At 42.3% G+C, this 22,326-nt stretch overlaps 1 protein-coding gene across 31 annotated transcripts in view; it reads left to right on the top strand.

Annotated features, from left to right (window-relative positions):
* ADGRF1 (adhesion G protein-coupled receptor F1) overlaps positions 1-22,326 on the top strand; it is an 89,053-nt gene that overhangs the window by 38,926 nt on the left and 27,801 nt on the right. For 6 of the 31 annotated variants that reach the window (XM_069563942.1, XM_069563939.1, XM_069563955.1 and 3 more), the window contains exons 2-6: positions 1,175-1,275; positions 2,435-2,510; positions 18,372-18,449; positions 19,523-19,613; positions 22,005-22,062. In XM_069563942.1, the coding sequence (XP_069420043.1) occupies positions 19,545-19,613; positions 22,005-22,062 (127 nt within the window). In that variant the 5' untranslated portion in view covers positions 1,175-1,275; positions 2,435-2,510; positions 18,372-18,449; positions 19,523-19,544. Of the gene's footprint in view, positions 1-1,174; positions 1,276-2,333; positions 2,511-14,778; positions 14,838-18,371; positions 18,450-19,484; positions 19,614-22,004; positions 22,063-22,326 lie in introns of those variants that run through there. The other 25 variants (XM_069563946.1, XM_069563944.1, XM_069563941.1 and 22 more) reach the window with 12 other exon arrangements.

Below are 22,326 nucleotides of genomic sequence, written 5' to 3'. Positions count from 1 at the left end.
ATCAGTGTACTCGTGAAACCACTGATGTTTACTGGATGCTTAATTTTCTTGTAAAAGTAAGCCCCCTGTATATTGAAGCTTCAACTTGCAGATTTTCAAAGATGCATTGAAATGTAGGTTCCAGCAACATCAAATGTGAGTGAAATTGCAGCTTGCGCTCTGTTTCCTATTGCCGACGATCCTTCAGCTCTACCATCTCCCACCTCCCCTTCCTCCTCCAGTCGGTAATTCTTCTTGCCTGTTCACTTGTATGGCAGCTGTTGTACTGTACTACTGTATTTTTCCAAGATACAATACTGTAAGACTAAAAATGTGTTCTTAATTTTTTGTTTGTTTGTTTTTAATGCATTATTTGTGTGAAAAGTATTATAAACCTATTACAGCACAGTACTGTATGGTCAGCTGTGTTAGTTGGGGACCTAAGCTAACTTTGTTGGACTTACAAATGCACGCTTGGAACAGAACTCATTCATATGTAGGAGACTTACTGTATCTGCTAAATGAAACCATTTCTTTGGTCTAAGAAACAGTAGGGATCCCTTTGGTTGTGGGGGCTATGCATCAGTGCCTAGGAAGTTGCTGGGCTTCATGGCACAAAGAGCTGGAGGTGAATAACAGCTGTCATTGGAGCCTCCAGCCCTCACCAGGCCGAGTTCCATGCTGATTGATGCTTTTTATCCGTTCACTCTTCCACTGTTTCCTTACCTCTCCGCCTCCCCCTCCACCCAATTCTATTGCTACTTTCTCCCTAAGTAATTAGTAAATATTAGCTTCATTTTATAAACACTGAGATGTCAGTGACATAAGTGCACCTACAAGCTCTTGCATTTTAATACAGACAAAAGGAAAAGGCAGCACTGAACTGAAAAGATGGCATCTGATCCTAGAACGTTAGGCACTGGATCAACCAAAGGAGTGCATACAGGTCTAGAAGACCTTGACTCTTCATATTCAATGAATATTTGGTCTCCACTTACCATTGGTGCGTCTCCAAAACAGGCAAAATCCTGCTGAAAAGGCACGTGACGAGAAGGGGATTAACTTGACTGAATTAGGACATCAGCTGTATTCCACCTAGGCTAGTGGGTGACACAGGAGGGATGGTTGATGCCCTTGAAAACCTGGGGGTTGGCAGAATGGCTTCATTCTCTTGTCAACTCTTCCACTGGACCAGATCCAGGCCCGGTCATGAAGAGCAAGGATGTGGACCAAGTGGCCAAGCTGGTGTTGGAAACAAGAAGATCACACTGAGGTTAGGCCTGCTTGGCGCTGAAGGTCAGTCTTCAACTTGAAATGATGGACCTTGATAATCTGGGGAATATTGTTCTCTCTAAAAAAAAGAGATTTCTATTAGATGTTAGTGCTCCAAAGATCTTTTTGTTCTTCCTGAGAAAGTGTATATTTACTCTCTTCTGATAATAAGAGCAGTCTACCAGACTAGCTTCCTCTTTCCCTTGCTAGGAAGCTCAGTTCATAGAGTTAAGCTTTCAATTTACAAAACACAGCAACTACCTAATAGGTTTTAATTTACATTCTTTCTCTTAGTTGATGCTCTACTTTTATAGTTTCTCTTTTCAATATTCCATATACATATATATAGTTTGTGTATAGAACTATTACAGTTTCAATGTCTTTATGTCTATTCTAATGTAATTTTATTTTGTGTTAGTATTGTAAGCTGCCTCAAATAATTTGCAAGTTACAGAGTGATTTAGAGTCAGCTACCTCTAATTATTGGTAACTGTAGAGTGTTAGTTTTCAACTTGGATGGGAGAAAGAAACTTATGAAAGAAGTTAACAAGGTTTAGCATGAGGTTTTCTAAGGACAAACAGCATACTGAAAGCATTTGTCCTGTGCGTACATGCCAGGGCTCTCCTTTGCCCATCTTCATTCTGTAGTATTTCAAAGAGAAGTCTGAGGTGGCTTCATCTGGGAAAGCAGCAAGCCCATTATTCAGTGTTGTGCAAGAAAATCAGAAAAGGAGAAATAATATCTGTCTCTCGCCATACCCCACTGGTATGACCCACCTCTCCCCACCTGAAATTTACACATGGAGGGCTGCATTCCTTCCGCTTTATGAGGTATGACCCTGGATGTCCAGAGGCTGGTTGTGGAAACTGGACAGAGTGACATTGTGAAACACACAAATCGAGGACAGAAGTGTCCTGCATTCCCCTGGAACGTTTTCCTCCCATTTCCCCTCCGTCATTTCTGTCTGCTGGGAGAATTGTTAGGTCATGGGCTCTGAGTCCCTCCCTCTTACCAGGCCTGATAGGGACTCTAAGTGGGAGGGAGAGTCAACAGAAAGGTATTTTTCTCTTCCTTCTTGAAGGGGGTGTGTTCTGGGCTTGTCTGCCTACAGGGTAGCAAAGTGCTACAGAACCTGCCAGCGAGCTGCTGTGGCTCAGATATTACGATTGTCTTTACAAACAGAACAAGAAGTGATTGAGCCACGATCACCCCGGAGGAAGGGCTCCCTGGGGCTGTGATGTGAAGAGTGGAATCACAGGTAAGCCCCAATGCTGTGATTTGATTCCTTAGAACGTGTCTTAGCATCATCCTTACCACCTGTTAATCTGAGATTAGTCCTCAATAATTAAAACTCATATTTCAATATCCCATTTCCTGAAGAAGGGTAACTAAAGGAATGGAGAGTGGAGAAAACAATGAACAGATACAATTGAGTTCAGTTTTTTGGTAACTATATAAATTGAGATGTTATCTGAGTCTCAGGCTCAAAGTTGTTGATTCAAAGCATAACCTTCTCTCTATCGATTTCAATCCAGTACCCCTTCTTCTTGGGGGAGTGGTGTGTCTGGGAGGTGGATTGACTGAAATAAAGAAAGCTCCACCAAGGATAATTTTATAAACTTCAATCTCATGACTTCCACAAATTGGCAGTATATTAGTCTTGTTGTTGTTTAGTTGCTAAGTCGTGTCTGACTCTTTGCCACCCCGTGGACTGTAGCCAGCCAGTCTCCTCTGTCCGTGGGATTTCCCAGGCAAGAAAACTGAAGTGGGCTGCCAGTTCCTCCTCCCTTGGCCCCTCCTGACCCAGGAACTGAACCTGCATTTCCTACACTGGCAGTGGATTCTTTACCACTGAGCCATCTAAGAAGATCAAGTCTATTTTCCCTTTAGGATGAATTAGTTTAAGATTTGACCTAATTGCTATATTTCCAGGAGTTTTCCCAATTTAACTTCTTCTCTGGGCTCTGAAAATCCACAAACTGACGTTTTGTGTCACCTCCTCATCTCTCTCCCCTAAATAAGTACAAAGGGACACGTTATATTTTCTGACAGGTCTTGAAACGTAGTCATTTTCCTTTTCCTTTTTCTTCTTTTTCATGAAGAATCCATGTATGGAAGCCTGATATTCAATTTAATTCATCCATGCTGCTGTTGCTGCTAAGTCGCTTCAGTCGTGTCTGACTCTGTGCGACCCCTTAGACAGCAGCCCACCAGGCTCCCCTGTCCCTGGCATTCTCCAGGCAAGAACACTGGAGTGGGTTGCCATTTCCTTCTCCAATGCATGAAAGTGAAAAGTGAAAGGGAAGTCGCTCAGTCGCGTCCGACTCCTAGCGACCCCATGGACTGCAGCCCACCAGGCTCCTCCGTCCATAGGATTTTCCAGGCATACCAAAGACTAAATCATGGGAAGTTGCCAAAGGAGGTATGGAAGGAAGGTCAGGCTGCAGAGATGCAGGGGAATGATGACTTAGGCATTTCCATGGACAAATCCATTAAATCAAACCTGGTAATAACACATGATAGGCTGGAGGTTACAGAATCGAGGGAAGTAACAAAATCAGGTTAAAATACATTTTGTAATTTATCAGAGTATTAACACAAACCTTTTGCTATGTTTTTAATAAAACAACTACTAATTATTCAACCATAACCCAAATTTAAAAGGATTGTACGTTATATGACCACACAGAGTACTTTATTCAACTATTGGCAGTTTAATCACTAAGTCATGTCTGACTCTTGCGACCCCATGGACTGTAGCCTGCCAGCCTCTTTTTTCCATGGGATCCTCCAGGCCAGAAAACTGGAGTGGGTTGCCATTACCAAGTGGCATAATCTTGAGCAAATTATTCAGCTTTTCTTGTTCTAGTTATTTAATGTGCAAAATAGTAGCCATGAGCATAAGGTGTTAAAATTGGAGCATGAACATGTTGAGTCTAAGAGGCTTGACTTGCACACACTCCTATTTAATGCATGACTACAAGTTGATATAAATTGTTGCTGACGTGCCTCATAGGTATGTATATCTTGCTTCTTTAAAAAGACAGTGTGTTCCTTTACTCTTTTTTGGAAACAGGGACAGGGTTCTCATGAAGGGTTTATGTCTTGTTGCACTGAGGGCGAGGGGCTCCATACTTTGGTGTCCTTGTGCCCTCTGATGTCATTCGTACTGCAATTAAAGAGATAGAAATATCCTCTTAGGAAAAGTAAATGAACACATTCATTCAAACTAGGGTGTCAGTAACATTTTTTGGTACTTTCAGTTCAGTTCAGTCACTCAGTTTTGTCCTACTGTTTGCGACCTCAAGAATCGCAGCACACCAGGCCTCCCTGTCCATCATCAACTCCCGGAGTTTACTCAAACTCATGTCCGTTGAGTCTGTTGATGCCATCCACTCATCTCATCCTCTGTCGTCCCCTTCTCCTCCCACCTTCAATCTTTCCCATCTTCAGGGTCTTTTCCAAAGAGTCAGCTCTTCGCATCAGGTGGCCAAAGTATTGGAGTTTCAGCTTCAACATCAGTCCTTCTGATGAATATTTAGGACTGATTTCCTTTAGGATGGACTGGTTGGATCTCCTTACAGTCCGAGAGACTCTCAAGAGTCTTCTCCAACACCACAGTTCAAAAGCATCAATTCTTCGGTGCTCAGCTTTCTTCACAGTCCAGCTCTCACATCTATACATGACTACTGGAAAAACCATAGCTTTGACTAGATGGACCTTCCTTGGCAAAGTAATGTCTCTGTTTTTTAAAATGCTGTCTAGTTTGGTCATAACTTTTCTTCCAAGGAGTGAGTAAGCATCTTTTAATTTTATGGCTGCAGTCACCATCTGCAGTGATTTTGGAGCCCCACCCCCACCTCCACCCCCCACCCCCCTGCCGCAAAATAAAGTCAGTTACTGTCTCCACTGTTTCCCCATCTATTTGCCATGAAGTGATGGGACCAGATGCCATGATCTTGGTTTTCTGAATGTTGAGCTTTAAGCCAACTTTATCACTCTCCTCTTTCCCTTTCATCAAGAGGATCTTTAGGTTTTTTTTTTGCTTTCTGCCCTAAGTGTGGTATCATCTGCATATCTGAGGTTATTGATATTTCTCCCGGCAATCTGGATTCCAGCTTTTGCTTCATCCAGTCCAGCGTTTCTCATGATGTACTCTGCATATAAGTTAAATGAGCAGGGTGACAATATACAGCCTTAATGTACTCCTTTCCCTATTTGGAACCAGTCTGTTGTTCCATGTCCAGTTCTAACTGTTGCTTCCTGACCCGCATACAGATTTCTCAAGAGGCAGGTCAGGGGGTTTGGTATTCCCATCTCTTTCAGAATTTTCCACAGTTTATTGTGATCCACACAGTCAAAGGCTTTGGCATAGTCAATAAAGCAGAAATAGATTTTTTTTTTCTGGAACTCTCTGTTTTTTTGATGATCCAGCAAATGTTGGCAATTTGATCTCTGGTTCCTCTGCCTTTTCTAAAACCAGCTTGAATATCTCGAAGTTCACGGTTCACGTATTGCTGAAGCCTGGCTTGGAGAATTTTGAGCATTACTTTACTAGCGTGTGAGATGAGTGCAATTGTGCGGTAGTTTGAGCATTCTTGGCATTGCCTTTCTTAGGGATTGAAATGAAAACTGACCTTTTCCAGTCCTGTGGCCACTGCTGAGTTTTCCAAATTTGCTAGCATATTGGGTACAGCACTTTCATAGCATCATCCTTCAGGATTTGAGATAGCTCCACTGGAATTCCATCATCTCCACTACCTTTCTTTGTAGTGATGCTTCCTAAGGCCCACTTAACTTTGCATTCCAGGATATCTGGCTCTAGGTGAGTGATCATACCATCCTGATTATCTGGGTCGTGAAGATCTATTTTGTATAGTATTTCTGTGTATTCTTGCCACCTCTTCTTAATATCTTCTGCTTTTGTTAGGTCCATACTATTTCTGTTCTTCATTGAGCCCATCTTTGCATGAAATATTCCCTTGGTATCTCTCATTTTCTTGAAGAGATCTCGAGTCTTCCCCATTCTATTGTTTTCCTCTATTTCTTTGCATTGATCACTGAGGAAGGCTTTCTGAGCACTTTGGTTTGGTGCAACCATGAACTGGAAGAAGCAATAGGGTACTTGGTATGGAAGGATGTGAGCAGTGGCTGGGGTGTGTCCCCAGGGTGAACAACTCAGAAAGTAGAGGAATGGCTTCCCCACAACAATGTCACTGAATTCAGTTTTGCTTAAGGACACTCATGTGGGCTTCCCCGGTGACTCAGTGGTAAAGAACCCACCGGCCAATGCAGGAGATGCAGGTTTGATCTGTGAGTTGGGAAGATCCCCTGGAGAAGAAAGTGACAACCCATTCCATTATTTTTGCCTGGCATATCCCATGGACAAAGGAGCCTATAGTACATAGAGTCACAAAAGTCCATGGGATCACAAAAGAGTCGAATATGACTTAGTGACTAAACAAACAAAAACACCTTATGAAACCACATTCCACCCAATCTAAACATATGTCTTTGCAATTTTCAAAATATTCTGTAATGTTCTCTTTCTAAAGATTTTTGGCAAGGAATACCCATAGTTACATAGATTGTGTTTGAGCAGAGATGTGCTTGAAGGATGTCAAGGCCTTCAAAATTCTGGGCTGAATACATGGTTAATAGCTGTGAAAATAACCTAGGAACCTAAAAGGATGGTGCAAAAGATGTAGAGCATCACCCCGTCTCCCATGCCCAGCTGCTTCTAGTCTTGCTGAATTCCACCACTGCAGTACACAAAACCAGAGGAAATGTGGGGAGAGGGGCCTCTTATAGCACCCCACCCCCCAGCAAGCCACAGAGAATCTCATAGAAGCTCCAGTTCAATGGCAGATGAAAACCTGGGCTCTGGCATATGGAGGACAAATATCCATAAGAATTAATAAGTATGAAAGTGCCCTAGCATTTTCTAGAGTTATTGTAAATCTCCTGTGCATGGTCAGTTGAAGAAATAAAATCCAAAAAGGTGAACAGACATGAAAAAAGTGCAAAATACAGTTAAATTTTGTTGATGAGGATGATCTGGTCCTCATAGTCTCTGGGTTCTCAGTGCAAATGTCAGTTTTTAATCTTCAGAGGCCCACAGACAGTGAAAATTGTTGTTTTGCTTTAAAGAAGGTCTTTTGAAATAAAGACTTTAAATGAAGTCTTGAAGATAATTTCTTTATCATTTGCGTCTTCCTCATAAGATAAAATTTTAAAAAAATCTGGTCATAAGGGTTCCTCTATTATTTAGGGATAAGCAGACATTTACTATAAAAATGTGGTGTTAGGACTGGTTCACACCTGCAACGTTTTGGGTAAAGAGACTTTGGATTAAGCAGATTATATTTTCCATGAAAACCTTTTAGACTTTTTTGTTTGTACTTTGGCCCAGTTTTGCTTGATGACATTCCCGTGCTTAATAGCTTAAGAATATCAGGTTAATTCTTTCTAATGAGACACTTAATGATATAGTTCTTAGGCATATAACATAACACTCTTCTATGCTGTTGATCCAGATGCTAATTAAGCAAGTAACTAGCAAAAGAAAAGACAAAGACAGCATAGAATTTTAAAAATATTCAGGTTAGAGTTTTATGATGACAGTATGTACCTTTAAAATTGATAAAGATTTTTCTAGGTGGTCTTGATAAAGAATAGTTCAGTCAAGAAATGTAGTTGGGATAGCTAACTATTCATTTGGAGGAAAAGGAAAGTAAAGCCCTTGTTGTTTAGTCACTAAGTCATGTCTGACTCTTTTGTGAGCGTGTGGATTGTAGCCCACCAGGCTCCTCTGTCCATGGGATTTCCCAGGTAAGAATCCTAGAGTGGGTCGCCATTTCCTCCTCCAGGGGATCTTCCTGACCCAGGAATTGTACCCTTGTCTTCCACTTGGCAGGCAGATTCTTTACCACTGAGCCACCTGGGAAGCCCTAAAGCCCTATTTTATACCAAAACCTAAAATAACTTCAGGAAGATTGAAGATTTAAATGTGTATAACAAACAAACCAACGAACTTGCCTAAAGAAGTGTGAGAAGTAAATATAAGAGGATATATTTTTTTTTACCATATTTACATAGAAAAAACTTTTAACATGACCCCAGATTTAAAATCCATAACGGAAGAGATTGACAGATGTGATTCCATGAATGTTTTAAACGTTTGGGCTGAACAGGACAACATAAAAAGTTAAAAGACCACAGACAAATCATGGGCAAATATTTATAACATGAGTGACAAAGAGCTGATATCTATGCCCTGATGAGCTCCTAAAAGCAGCTGTTAAGATAAAAGTGAACATATCAATAGAAACACTTGATATAAAGACTTAATAGTCAAACCAGAAAAATACATATAAATGGCCAATAAACATCTGAGAAAATGTTTTATTTTATTAATAATCAAAAGCTTAGAAATTAAAACAATTAGATTAAAATTTGTGAATTAGTTTGGCAAGCATTATAACCATGGTGGGGCCAGTGTGATGAAACAGGCATTTCTACACCTTACCAGGGACTATAACTGGATACAAATTAGAAGGCTCATTTGGCCATGTCTATCAAAACTCAAAATAATCTGGAATGAAGGATGAACAAGAAAAAGGTTAATAGAAGGGACGTTTAAGACAGATTATAGGAGTCTCAATAACAATTCTACCATGATAATGTGTTTGCTTTTCATCTGTACATAATGTGAAGGTGTTTTAGTTTTGAATTGGCATGGTATTTGCAGGATAGGTCGAATGCCAGGCAACTGGTTTTATTTCTAGAAAAATCATTTGAGGAATATGATTGTAAAATAGGTTTTTACTTACTAGGAAATTATGATGAAAATACTTTTAATACGGTTAGGGAAACTTATAAAATGAGTGTTTTTTTGGTAGATTTGAAACAAGGTTTATCAATGTGAGCACTGAATGAGAAGTCAGATATTGTTTTACTCATTTAAAAACAGATCACAAAAGAACAGTTTGTAAGATCTTTAATCTGACCTTTCACCCTTGAAGACCCCACAAACTCTGGTCTGTAGGTTCTTCCCAGTAGGCCTGATGAATTCTGTTTTCACTCTTGAAGAGTTAGGTTTCCTTGGATACAAAATGACATTCACATTTGTTAGGAAGATAGCTTTGAAACATACATTCTTCTTTTTCTTGCACAAAGAGACCTTAACTGAGCTACACGTGGAAACAGCACAGTCATCTCTAACAGCCATCTTCAACAGATTGGTCATCAGTGGTCTGACCAACATCATCTCAGTTGTTTGGGGTATGGTTAATCTTTAGTTCCAGGTCCATTTGTTTCCATTTCTTTGCAGCCAGTCACTGAGACTGTGGCAGCTCATGTCCTGGGTGCAGTCTGATCATCATACAGTTCACTTCTCCCACCCAGTGTTTTAATATCTGTGAGACAGCTCACAGGATATGGCTCTGAATATTATCTATAGACCTTGAGAAAGAACTAAAGGTCTTTGACTCTGCTTAATGACTGTATTATTATTATTTAGTCTCCTTTGACTCTTTTCCTTTGTTTCAGCATTTCTCTCTTTTATGATTATTCTTTGACTAAAGTTTTCCACAGACAACAGGCAGGCAGACGACATGCAGGGCAAGGACCATAGGGTCCTGCTCCGTTTCACAGGGAGCTCAGCTCGGTGTTCTGTTTTGACCTAGATGAGTGGATGGGGGAGGAACGGGAATGAGTTTCGAGAGGGAGGGGATATATGTGTACATATGGCTGAGTCACTTCATTGTACAGCAGAAACTAACACACCATTGTAAAGCAATTACACTCAAATTTTAGAAAAACCATGGCCCAAGCAATAAAATGAACCGGGCCCAGAGTCTAAGAGAAATATGAGGTTCTTTAGGGAGAGAAATTTAAGGAAATCAAAGATACAGTCTTTTTATTTAGAATTTAGGTTTACTCTTCTCATTTTATACAAGTGTGAAGCCAAAATAATTCCCACTTAATTGCCAAAATAATCAAAGCAATACATATGAAAGCTTTTTGTAAATTAGAAAGAGTTATCCTTACTTCTTCTTATGTAACTATCCCCTCCCTTGAGTGTTATTCAGGTACTTTTTTTCAGGTTAACAGTCTAAGAGGAAGCTCAAGTTTTCTGGGCTTTACTGATTGTCAGTAGGCAAAATCAAGCGGGGAAGATGGCAAATAATCACCGGGGGATTCCAGGAAGGCTGGGTCCCCCTTGCTAAGCTTAAGTCTTGGCTGCAAGAAAGAGCTTGGCACCTCCTCTGGAGTGCCATTAATCATGTTTTGAGGGCTTGGTGGTAACTTGTGCTCTACTGAACTGTGAGTGACAGGAGAAAATCTTCAGTTACAGGGGGTTGGAATAGACCCAACCCTTGAGGCTGGCAGTCAGGCTTTTTACAGCAGGACAGAGCTAGACTTGTCTATGAGAAATAAACTAGAACACCCTATGAAGTACTGGGTGATGAGTTAAGAACGACAAGTCATTCTGTATCTCTTTGCCAGTGCAGGTGATGTAGGAGACTCGCGTTCGATCCCAGTGTTTGGAACATGCCCTGGAGGAGGAAATGGCAACCCACTGCAGTAGTCTTGCCTGGAAAATTCCATGGACAGAGGAGCCTGGTGGGCTACAGTCCATAGGGTCGCAAAGAGTCTGATAAGACTGAGCACTCTTGCAACTCTTTTAAGATGTAAAGTGGAGATAAATGAATTAAAAAACAAAAAAACCAACAAACACCAGAATCGATGTGAGGAGGGGGCAGACAGCTGAGCTATGCTGACAGCACCAGCAACAGGAGAAATGCTCTCTAGCTGAAGTTCCAATTCATGGCAAAGGACACAGGGACTTGTAAAAAAAAATGTATCTCAATTTTTGAAGGAAAAGGATCAGGGAAGAAATAGGGTCTTAAGCTGGACTCTGAAAGGAGATCCATTCAGTGAGCCATCGGAAATTTAAACAGGGACTTTGGAGGAGAGAAACTCAAGCAATGCAGCAGCTGTTTTCTAAAGTAGGTCTGATCACGGTTCTTGGAGTTCCCCCAAGGGGGTGGAGCTAGGATGAGTAAACTCCCTGCCTAGGAAATTGGAGGGAGCAATTGGGCAAATTAAAGCTTTGCAGATTGTTGAAGTGTCCCAAGGGAAAGGCCAGCTTAGCTAAGTAGGTTCTTTTGTCTCTTCCAGCCTTGGGAGTTCTTAAAACATCCCACTGCTATTCTCATCCTAAGGGCTTAATTCTAAGTAGATTCTCAGATCACCTTAAAAGATGTTCAGTTCAGTTCAGTCATTCATCATGTCCCACTCTTTGTGATCCCATGAATCACAGCACGCCAGGCCTCCCTGTCCATCATCAACTCCTGGAGTTCACTCAGACTCACGTCCATCGAGTCAGTGATGCCATCCAGCCATCTCATCCTCTGTCGTCCCCTTCTCCTCCTCCCCCCAGTCCCTCCCAGCATCAAAGTCTTTTCCAATGAGTCAAAAGATGCTTACTCCTTGGAAGAAAAGTTATGACCAACCTAGATAGCATATTCAAAAGCAGAGACATTACTTTGCCGACTAAGGTCCATCTAGTCAAGGCTATGGTTTTCCCAGTGGTCATGTATGGATGTGAGAGTTGGACTGTGAAGAAGGCTGAACACCGAAGAATTGATGCTTTTGAACTGTAGTGTTGGAGAAGACTCTTGCGAGTCCCTTGGACTGCAAGGAGATCCAACCAGTCCATTCTGAAGGAGATCAGCCCTAGGATTTCTTTTTGGAAGGAATGATGCTAAAGCTGAAACTCCAGTACTTTGGCCACCTCATGCAAAGAGTTGAAAAGATGTTCAGGAATGATAATAACTAGAGAAAATAGGACTAGAGTCCAGTAAAAAAAAAAAATTAATTTCCCCAAGCTCAGATTCAGTTACTGACAGGCACTAGTGTAAAGAACAATTACATAAATGGTATATACATAGAAACTGTGAAATAAGCATATAATGGAATCTGAATGAGAACAGTTCTGAGTGCATCTTATTTTCTTGCTTACTTTAGGGAAGAGGAAACAGTCCAGCAAGAGTTCTTTTTAGCTTGCACAAATTCTAGCAGAAAAAGGACAAAGTTGAGGTTAGGGTCTAATTCATCTAGGTCTTTCCCCACCAAGTTTATTAAATATTAACATACTAAAAACATGCTAATATATAAAACATGTGTTTAAATTGTACTGGGGACACAACACAGACACTCACTGAAATTTTAGAAATCTTTATAGTCCTTCCAAAAGAAGTTAGTCTATCTCAAAAAAATGACCAAACCACCGAATATTTTTCCCAAGTGTGACACTGGTTATCTTTTTTTCCCACCTATATTTCAACCTGTCTTCTCTACTGTATCTGCCTATTGAAAAACACGAAGAAATTCTCAAAGGCAAATGGCTGAAGGATTCCTATACAAAGGCAGATCCCAATGAAAACATGACCAAAAACTCATAAAAAAAAGAATAAAATAAAAACAAGGTTTGGCAGGTTCTCACCTGTTAACCAGTTCTATTTGAATCATAATTTTTTTCCTATCCCAGTTGGAGATCTGCTCTTCCTGCGTGTGTGTGTGTGTGTGTGTGTGTGCGCGCGCGCGCACGCTCGGGCACATATGTGTGCATGCACATAAGTCCAAGGCAGAGAGGAGGATGACGATTTTACTGGGAATTCTTTTATTTATAGAGGAAGAAACACAATCCCATAAATACTGATGCCAGGAAAGCCGACCGAGTTCAGCTCTGCCTAAGAATAGATTATTGCTAAAAATTCTGGAAACTGTAGGTGAGAGCAATCCCAGTTCAGCACCACTGTTGATAAGGAGACAGCTGTTGACATAAATAAATGATATCTGATCCATAAATACATAACTGGAAGGCTGAGAAGACAATGGGCAGCTGACTCCAGAAGCATAATAGCAAATGCTAATGATTGTTCTCCAAAAACTGAAGGACAAGGATTATCAGGAATGAATTCAGTTGAATGAATTCAAGGAAGTGAAGGGGGTCCACTATGGCCAAGCCTTCCCAAGGATGCCAGGGCCGACACAGCTGCAGGTCAGGTATCACTGACCCCCGAGGTGTGATATAAACAGACACACACACTCTGATGATGACAACAGCTCCCCATCTCTGGCAAGGACACATGGATTCTGAGAACTTTTCTTTTTTTTAAATAATCAGGACACTTCCATTTGAGAAGAAAGTGCTGAAAATACCATGGGGCTTGCCTCTAGTGAAGGCAAATTTAAGTAAGATTTAAGATTACGCCTCCTCAACACATGGAGAAGGAAATGGCAACCCACTCCAGTATTCTTGCCTGGGAAAATCCCACAGACAGAGGACTTTGGTGGGCTATAGTCCACGGGATCGCAGAAGAGTTACGCATGACTTAGCTACTAAAGAACAGCTCCTCAACACACACACACACAATTAAACATCTTTAGAATCAGTTAACTTAGTTATTATAAACATGTATTTTTACTTTCTTGAATCTTGGATCCCTCCATTGATACCGTGCTGGCCATCAACCCAGGAGTAACTTTTATTTGAGTAGTTAATTTGACTCAGATTGAAGTCAAATTCTGAAACAATCCAACAAGTTACTATGGAAACTGGTGGTGAGATTGAAATGCTAGTTGTGCTAATATTAGTAGCTATCAATCATTGAGGCTCACCATCTGCTGGGCATTGCTCTAGGTTTTCTATATGCAATTACTCATTCAATTCTCTAAAGAATCTCTGAATTTGATACAACTTTCCCCATCTTATAGATGAGCAAACTGAGGCATAGAAAGATTAAGAAAGTGTCAAAGGGCATCCAGTTAATAAATGTCAAAGCCGGGACCTGAATCCTAGGCAGGTTAACCACAGGGCCTGTTTTGACCCATGCACCTTGAGATACCCATGTCTACGATTAGTTGTCAAGTATAAGATGCCCCGTTTAATTTTTTTTTAATTTTTATTTATTTTTGGCTGTTCCAAGTCTTAGTTGCAGCACACAAAATCTTGAGTTGCGGGATGTGGATCTAGTTCGCTGACTAGGGATCTTACCTGAGCCCTTGCATTGGGAGTGTGGAGTCTTAACCACTGGACCACCAGGGAAGTCCCTTAGTTAAATTTGAATTTCAGAAAAACAACAGTCATCCTGGACAATAAATAGTGTCCTAAATATTGTGTGGCCCCATGCTGCTGCTGCAGCTAAGTCGCTTCAGTCGTGTCCAACTCTGTGTGACCCCATACATGGAAGCCCACCAGGCTCCTCTGTCCTTGGGATTCTCCAGGCAAGAACACTGGAGTGGGTTGCCATTTCCGTCTCCAATGCATGAAAGTGAAAAGTGAAAGGGAAGTCGCTCAGTTGTGTCCAACTCTTAGCAACCCCATGGACCACAGCCCACCAGGCTCCTCCATCCATGGGAGTTTCCAGGCAAGAGTACTGGAGTGGGGTGCCATTGCCTTCTCCGTGTGTGGCCCATACCTAACACTAAAAAATTATTCCCTATTTATCTGTTAGTCTTCCGACCCTACCCCAGAGGAAGCTGAGTGTACCAAGGAAGCAAAGAAAACATTCTGGTAAGTTGAAACTTTGGTCTCAAACTCCAAAGAGAATTCAGATCACAGTATTAGCTTAAATTGTGGTTGTTCAGTAGCTCAGTTGTATCTAACTCTTGAGACCCCATGGACTGCAGCAGGCCGGGCTTACCCATCCTTCAATATCTTCCAGAGTTTGCTCAAACTCTTGTCCATTGAGTCGGTAATGCCATCCAACCATCTCATCCTCTGTCACCCTCTTCTCCTCCGGACCTCAATCTTTCCCAGCGTCAAGATCTTTTCCAGTGAGTCCACTCTTTGCAACAGCTTCAGCTTCAGTCTTTCCAATTAGCCTTGGAGCAGAACCTTTTTTTCTTCTCCTAGAAGCAGTTTAGAATAACAGCTCTCAGATCTGTCTGGGGGTCAGCCTCACTTGGGAAGCTTTAACAACACACATGGCAGAGCCTGGTCTGCATAAGATTTAGTAGGTTTATGGTGGAATGGGGGTGCCTGTATTTTCAAATTGGCCCTGAAGTGTTTCCTTTTCTCCTTCTCAATGCCTCCCTCTCCTTTTCATAGTCTGGCTATTCATGATTGGCCTCTGGACCAGTGACTGGGAATCCTTGGTCTGAAACCGTGATTAAAGTTCCAGTTTACCATTTCTAGCAAGTCCAAGGAGACAGAAAGCCCATGCTCCACCCGCCAGTGGGGGAAGAAGAAAGAATAAACCAGGCCAAGAGGATAAGAGAGTTTCCTCCCAACAGTTGGAACTATAGCCCAGGCCTCCTCACGTTGGGTCTGCAGCCTCAGGCCTGGGTGCCATATGCGAGAAAGAGATTTTTCAGAGAGAGAGAGAAATGGAGAGAAAGAGCCATGTGAGTGCCAAGCCTCCCACATGGAAGCAGGTCCTGGCACAAGAGAACAAGAGGAGATCATGTTAAAAATCATGCCCGGAAGTGGAGAAAAAGTGGGAAAGGGGCTAGAAGGAGCACCAGTTCCCTCCACAATGTGACTTCACTTCAGGAAGGTACTGGAAAGTTGGCTTAGCAGGATGTGGTAAATTGGAACTTAGGATCAGGGTTTCAGCTTAAGGGGATGTGGCAGTTCACCAACAAATAAGCAATAACAACATATGTATAAATAAAAACAAATAGAAAATATACAAAGGACATAGGAAAAGAAGTTCTATTCATAAAACTGTTCAGCTATTTTACATCTATATGAAATTTCATTATGTATGAGTGTGTATATACACATAATACAGATATAGATAGACATGTTTTATCATGTATGTGTGTATCTATCTATGTTTACATCTATATTTTTCTTTTTTTTTTTTTCACTTAGTTGCTTATCAGGTCCAACTGTTTGCAATCCCCATAGATTGTAGCCCATCAGGCTCCTCTGTCCATGGAATTCCCCAGGCAAGAATACTGGAGTGGGTAGCCATTCCTTTCTCCAGGGGATCTTCCTGACCTAGGGATCAAACCTGGGTCTCCCAAACTGCAAGTAGATTCTTTACCACCTAAGCCACTAGTGAAGCCCCAATATAAATATGCGTGCATACCTGTGCGCTAAGTCACTTCAGTCGTGTCCGACTCTGTGCAAGCCTACGGATCATAGCCTGCCAGGCTCCTCTGTCCGTGGGATTCTCCAGGCAAGAATACTGGCGTGGGTTGCCATGCCATCCTCCAGGGGATATTCCTGACCCAGGGATTGAACCCACGTCTCTTACGTCTCCTGCATTGGCAGGCGGGTTCTTTAACACTAGTTCCACCTGGGAAGCCCCCACATACATATACTCATGTTATAAAATATGTCTATTTTTATGGAGTCAACTTTTAAATTTTTTTAAATTTGATTTTTAATTAAAATTTAATTTTATTTATTTATTACAAATTAAATTAAAAATTTATTATTGGACTATAATTGCTTTACAGTGTTGTATTAGTTTCTGCTATACAACAACATGAATCAGTTATATATATATATATGCACACACACACACACACACACACATATCCTTCCTCTTGAGCCTCTCTCTCATCCCCTCCATCCACCCCTTCAGGTCATAACAGAGCACCAGGTTGAGCTCCATGTGCTATACAACAGCTTCCTACTAGCTATCTATTTTATGCATGATGGTGTATATGCATAGTGTATATCTGAAAAAACAACCACCCCAGAGACAAAAACCTATCACTTTCAGAAAGCAAAAAGCACGAGTCAGAGGGACCAGGACTCAGAGCAGGTAGGTTTTGGGAAGCAAGATGGAGAAAATGATGCGGAGTCCGGACTGCTGCCCAAAGAAAGTTACAGCAGTCTATTTAGGGGGAGTCTTGGCAGGCAGGGGATGGGGGCATGTGAGCACCATTCACTAAGGGAAGCAGGTAAATACAAAAGGGGTGTGTGTCCCATGGCTTATTTTTCATGCTGCCCTAGAAAGCCCTAGAAAGACTCTCTACTAACATATAGGCCATATTAGTGGCAGTAGTTGCACTGTCTTTAATGTCTTTTTTCTTTATTTAATCAATATTTTAAGAAAGATTTATTTATTTATTTGGCTGCATTGGGTGTTAGTTGCAGAATTCAATCTTTGATTTTCAATGTGGCATGCAGGATCTTTAGTAGTGACATGCAGGATCTTAGTTCCTTAACCAGGGATCCAGCCCTGGGCCCCCTCTGTTGGGAGTGTGAAGTCTTGGTCACTGGGAAGCCAAGGAAGTCCCTTAATTGTAATTTTTTTAACTGAAGTATAGCTGATTTATAATGTTGTATTAATTTCTGCTGAAAGAAAGTGATTTGGGGATTATACTCATATATACATTATTTCTTATATTCTGTTCAATTATGCTTTGTCACAGGACATTGAATATAGCTCTCTGTGCTATGCAATGCAAGAGACCCCCGTTTAATTCATGGGTGGGAAAGATCCCCTGGAGAAGAGATAGGCTACCCACTCCAGTACTCTTGGACTTCCCTGGTAGCTCAGATGGTTAAAGAACCTGCCTGCAATGCAAGAGACCTGGGCTTGATCCCTGGGTTGGGAAGATTCCCCTGGAGGAGGGCATGGCAACCCACTCCAGTATTCCTGCCCGAAGAATCCCCGTGGACAGAGGAGTCTGGTGGGCTACAGTCCACGGGGTCGCAGAGTTGGACATGACTAAGTGACCAAGCACACACAGCACAGCCCTGTGCTATACGGTAGGACTTTGTAGTTTGCTAAGTCACTTCAGTCGTGTCCGACTCAGTGCAACCTCATAGACAGCAGCCCACCAGGCTCCCCCATCCCTGGGATTCTCCAAGCAAGAACACTGGAGTGGGTTGCCATTTCCTTCTCCAATGCATGAAGTGAAAAGTGAAAGTGAAGTCGCTCAGTCATATCGGACTCTTAGCGACCCCGTGGACTGCAGCCCACCAGGCTCCTCCGACCACGGGATTCTCCAGGCAAGAGTACTGGAGTGGGCTGCCATTGCCTTCTCCACTTTGTCGTTTATCCATTATCTATATAAAAACTTACATCTGCTAACTCCAACCTCCTCTTCCATCCCTCCCAACTGTTCTATTTTCATGTAGATCAGAGAGCAAAGCACAGGGCAGTGCTGTTGGGATGGCAAAGCGTGCATGAAGTTTACAGGGCACCCAGAGAGGAAGGTAAGTGCTGGGCTGATCTGTGCTGCTGACTCCAGGCACTGATTCCAATGCTGGGGACTCATAGCTCTTCATCTTTTCCCGTGGAGCTGTAAAGGGCATTTTATGGCCTTGACTGTGGGCTGAGTTGTGTCTAAATTATTCTGAGACAACCATGAACTGGAGGACAATTTGTTGCTAGCCGCATGAACTATGAAGAAGGAAATTTGATTGCTTCATGACTATTTAAATTCTAAAATACTCTGATTCTATCTTAATATTAGTGTTTCTAGGGTCCTTGGTTATTTGAGTGTTTGGCTTTACTGAGATGAAAAGAAAACCTCAGTGAAATATAAAAGGCTGGATGTTAAATGCACTCAGTTGCAAAGTGAAGCAAGTCAAGATTTTAAAATAGCCTGTGTTGAGTCATGTAAAAGTGTTAGTCACACATGGGTGTCCGAACACATGGACTATATATAGCCCGCCAGGCTCCTCTGTCCATGGAATTCTCGATGCAAGAATACTGGAGTGGGTAGCCATTCTCTTCTCCAGGGGATCTTCTCTACCCAGAGATCAAACCCAGTTTCCCAAATTGCAGTCATATTCTTCACCATCTGAGCCAACAGGGAAGCCCTGTGTTGTCATATTTGATCACTTAGAAGAAACCCCAGAGAAATTTTCTAGTAAGTATGTAAAGAGAAAAATTCACTAGTTCCATAGTGAGAGTAGAAGAGATGGTGTCTCTGGTGAAAAAAGTAACCAAACCCTCAGAGCGTCTGATGAACCCACTTCGGTTTTCCCCCCTGGGCATTTTATTTTACTTGGCTGCACCAGGTCTCAGCTGTGGCATGCAGGATCTTTGAGCTGTGGCATATGGGATCTAGTTCCCTGACCAGGGACCCAACCTGGGCCCCCTGCATTGGGAGCTTGGAGTCTTAGCTACTGGACAACCAGGGAAGTACTCTCCCCTCCCCACTCCCACCCCCAACAATGCATTTTAAAATTTTGGTTTGAATGACTTGTCTTCATGTCTCATCCTTGCATGGCACACACTTCTAGTCACAGACTGTGACTCCAGCTGTTTGTGTCCTGTCCAGGACCAGGAGGGGCCGGCAGAAGATGAGATTTTCTTCTCTCTGGCTATTCTTCTTCCTCACCATCACCGAGGGCCGAGGTGGCTTCCTAGAGGTGAGTTGGTGTATGTCCTGTTTTTCTCTCTGTCTTTCTGCCACTTTGAGCTCCCATCACTCTCTAGGCAACTGAAATGACATAATTTCGTAGACTTGAAATCAGAAGTGCTGGGTTCTTGTCTCAACATTACCTGCCTTAGTTGTGTGGCCTTAGACGAGTCACTTTATCTCCTGGAGCTTAGATGATTTGAAAGCAAAACCAGCATCTTGGACAAAGCCATCCTGGAGATGACATCTAACTCAGCATATCCTCTCCTATGACCTCTTTGTTAGAGAGAAAGCATAGAAATCCACCTTAATCGACATTAGCAATCCTTGGACTCTTCCCTACCTATTCTCACTTTCTTTTTTTTTCCAATAGTCAATTTTAAAATAAAAAGTTGTCTATTTTTAAAATTTACTTATTTGGCCATGTCAGGTTTTAATTGCCAGCTCACAGGCTTAGCTGCTGTGCTGCAGGCGGGATCTTAACTCTTTAAGCAGGGATGGAACCTGTGTTCCCCACATTAGAAGATGGCTTTGTAACTGCTGGACTACCAGGAAGTTCCCATTTTTTTTAAATTGAAGTAATAATTTACGTATTTTAGTTTAGCTAACATAGTTAATTTACAACGTTGTGTTCAGTTCAGTTCAGTCGCTCAGTCGTGTCCGACTCTTTGCGATTCCATGAATCACAGCACGCCAGGCCTCCCTGTCCATCACCAACTCCCGGAGTTCACTCAGACTCACGTCCATCAAGTCAGTGATGCCATCCAGCCATCTCATCCTCTGTCGTCCCCTTCTCCTCCTGCCCCCAATCCCTCCCAGCATCAGAGTCTTTTCCAGTGAGTCAACCCTTCTCATGAGGTGGCCAAAGTCCTGGAGTTTCAGCTTTAGCATCATTCCTTCCAAAAAGAAATCCCAGGGCTGATCTCCTACAGAATGGACTGGTTGGATCTCCTTGCAGTCCAAGGGACTCTCAAGAGTCTTCTCCAATACCACAGTTCAAAAGCATCAATTCTTCAGCGCTCAGCCTTCTTCACAGTCCAACTCTCATATTCATACATGACTACTGGAAAAACCATAGCCTTGACTAGACGGACCTTAGTTGGCAAAGTAATGTCTCTGCTTTTGAATATGCTATCTAGGTTGGTCATAACTTTTCTTCCAAGGAGTAAGCGTCTTTTAATTTCATAGCTGCAGTCACCATCCGCAGTGATTCTGGAGCCCCCAAAAATAAAGTGTGACACTGTTTCCACTGTTTCCCCATCTATTTACCATGAAGTGATGGGACCAGATGCCATGATCTTCATTTTCTGAATGTTGAGCTTTAAGCTGACTTTTTCACTCTCCTCTTTCACTTTCATCAAGAGGCTTTTTAGATCCTCTTCACTTTCTGCCATAAGGGTGGTGTCATCTTTATTGACTATGCCAAAGCCTTTGACTGTGTGGATCACAATAAACTGTGGAAAATTCTGAAAGAGATGGGAATACCAAACCACCTGACCTGCCTCTTGAGAAATCTGTATGCAGGTCAGGAAGCAACAGTTAGAACTGGACCTGGAACAACAGACTGGTTCCAAATAGGAAAAGAAGTACATCAAGGCTGTATATTGTCACCCTGCTCATTTAACTTATATGCAGAGTACATCATGAGAAACGCTGGACCGGAAGAAACACAAGCTGGAATCAAGATTGCCAGGAGAAATGTCAATAACGTTGTGTTAGATTCAGGTATACAGCAAAGTGATTGAGTTGTTCAGTTGCTAAGTCATCTCCAACTCTTTTGCGACCCAATAGACTGTAGCCCACCAGGCTCCTCTGTCTATGGGATTTCCCAGGCAAGAATACTGGAGTGGGTTGCCATTTCCTTCTGCAAGAGTTCTTCCCAATCCAGGGATTGAACCCATGTCTCTTGCATTGCAGGCAGATTCTTTACTACTGAGGCACCAGGAAAGCCCAATATATACACATATGTATTCTTGTTCAGACTCTTTTCCATTATAGGTGATTATAAGACATCGAGTATAGTCCCTGTCCTGCACAGCCCTTGCCACAGCCCAGAAAGATCTACAGGACCTGCCTCCCCAGAGATACTCTCTGACCTCATTTCCTGCCCCTCCCCCACACCACATAGCTACTCTGGCCTTCACGTGCCAGGCATGTTCTTATCCCGTGGCCTTTGCATGTGCTGTTCCCTCCTCTTGGAAAGTTCTTTCTCGGAGATCCTCACTTTCCCACCTCCTTCAGATCTGTGCTCAAAAGATGTCTCAGCCATGTCTTGTCTTGCACCCACTCACCATCTCACTAGGTTTTAGATACATAATTTTAATCTATCTGGGAAATCCAACAAGGCTTTATGAAATACAACATGACAAACCCTTGTTGTAATTCTTTTTCTTTTTGACAGAGGGATGAAGGCATCAAAACAAAACGAGAACTCAATGTGAATAAGCAAAAGCCTCTAGGTAAGACTCTTACATACACTGGAAGCATACACTGGAGCCAGGAGTGAAAGTCAAGATGTTAGTCACTCAGTTATGTCTGACTCTTTTAGACCCAAGGACTGTAGCCTGCCAGGCTCCTCTGTCCATGGAATTCTGCAGGCAAGAATACTGGAGTGGGTAGCCATTCCCTTCTCCAGGGGTTCTTCCTGACCCAAGGATCAAACCCAGGCTTCCTGCACTGCAGTCAGATTCTTTACCCTCTGAGTCACTGGAGCCTGGAGAGCA

The sequence above is a fragment of the Ovis canadensis genome, chromosome 20, assembly GCF_042477335.2.
Source record: "Ovis canadensis isolate MfBH-ARS-UI-01 breed Bighorn chromosome 20, ARS-UI_OviCan_v2, whole genome shotgun sequence".
Taxonomy (NCBI): domain Eukaryota; kingdom Metazoa; phylum Chordata; class Mammalia; order Artiodactyla; family Bovidae; genus Ovis; species Ovis canadensis.
This window is presented reverse-complemented; position numbering and strand designations above follow the sequence as displayed.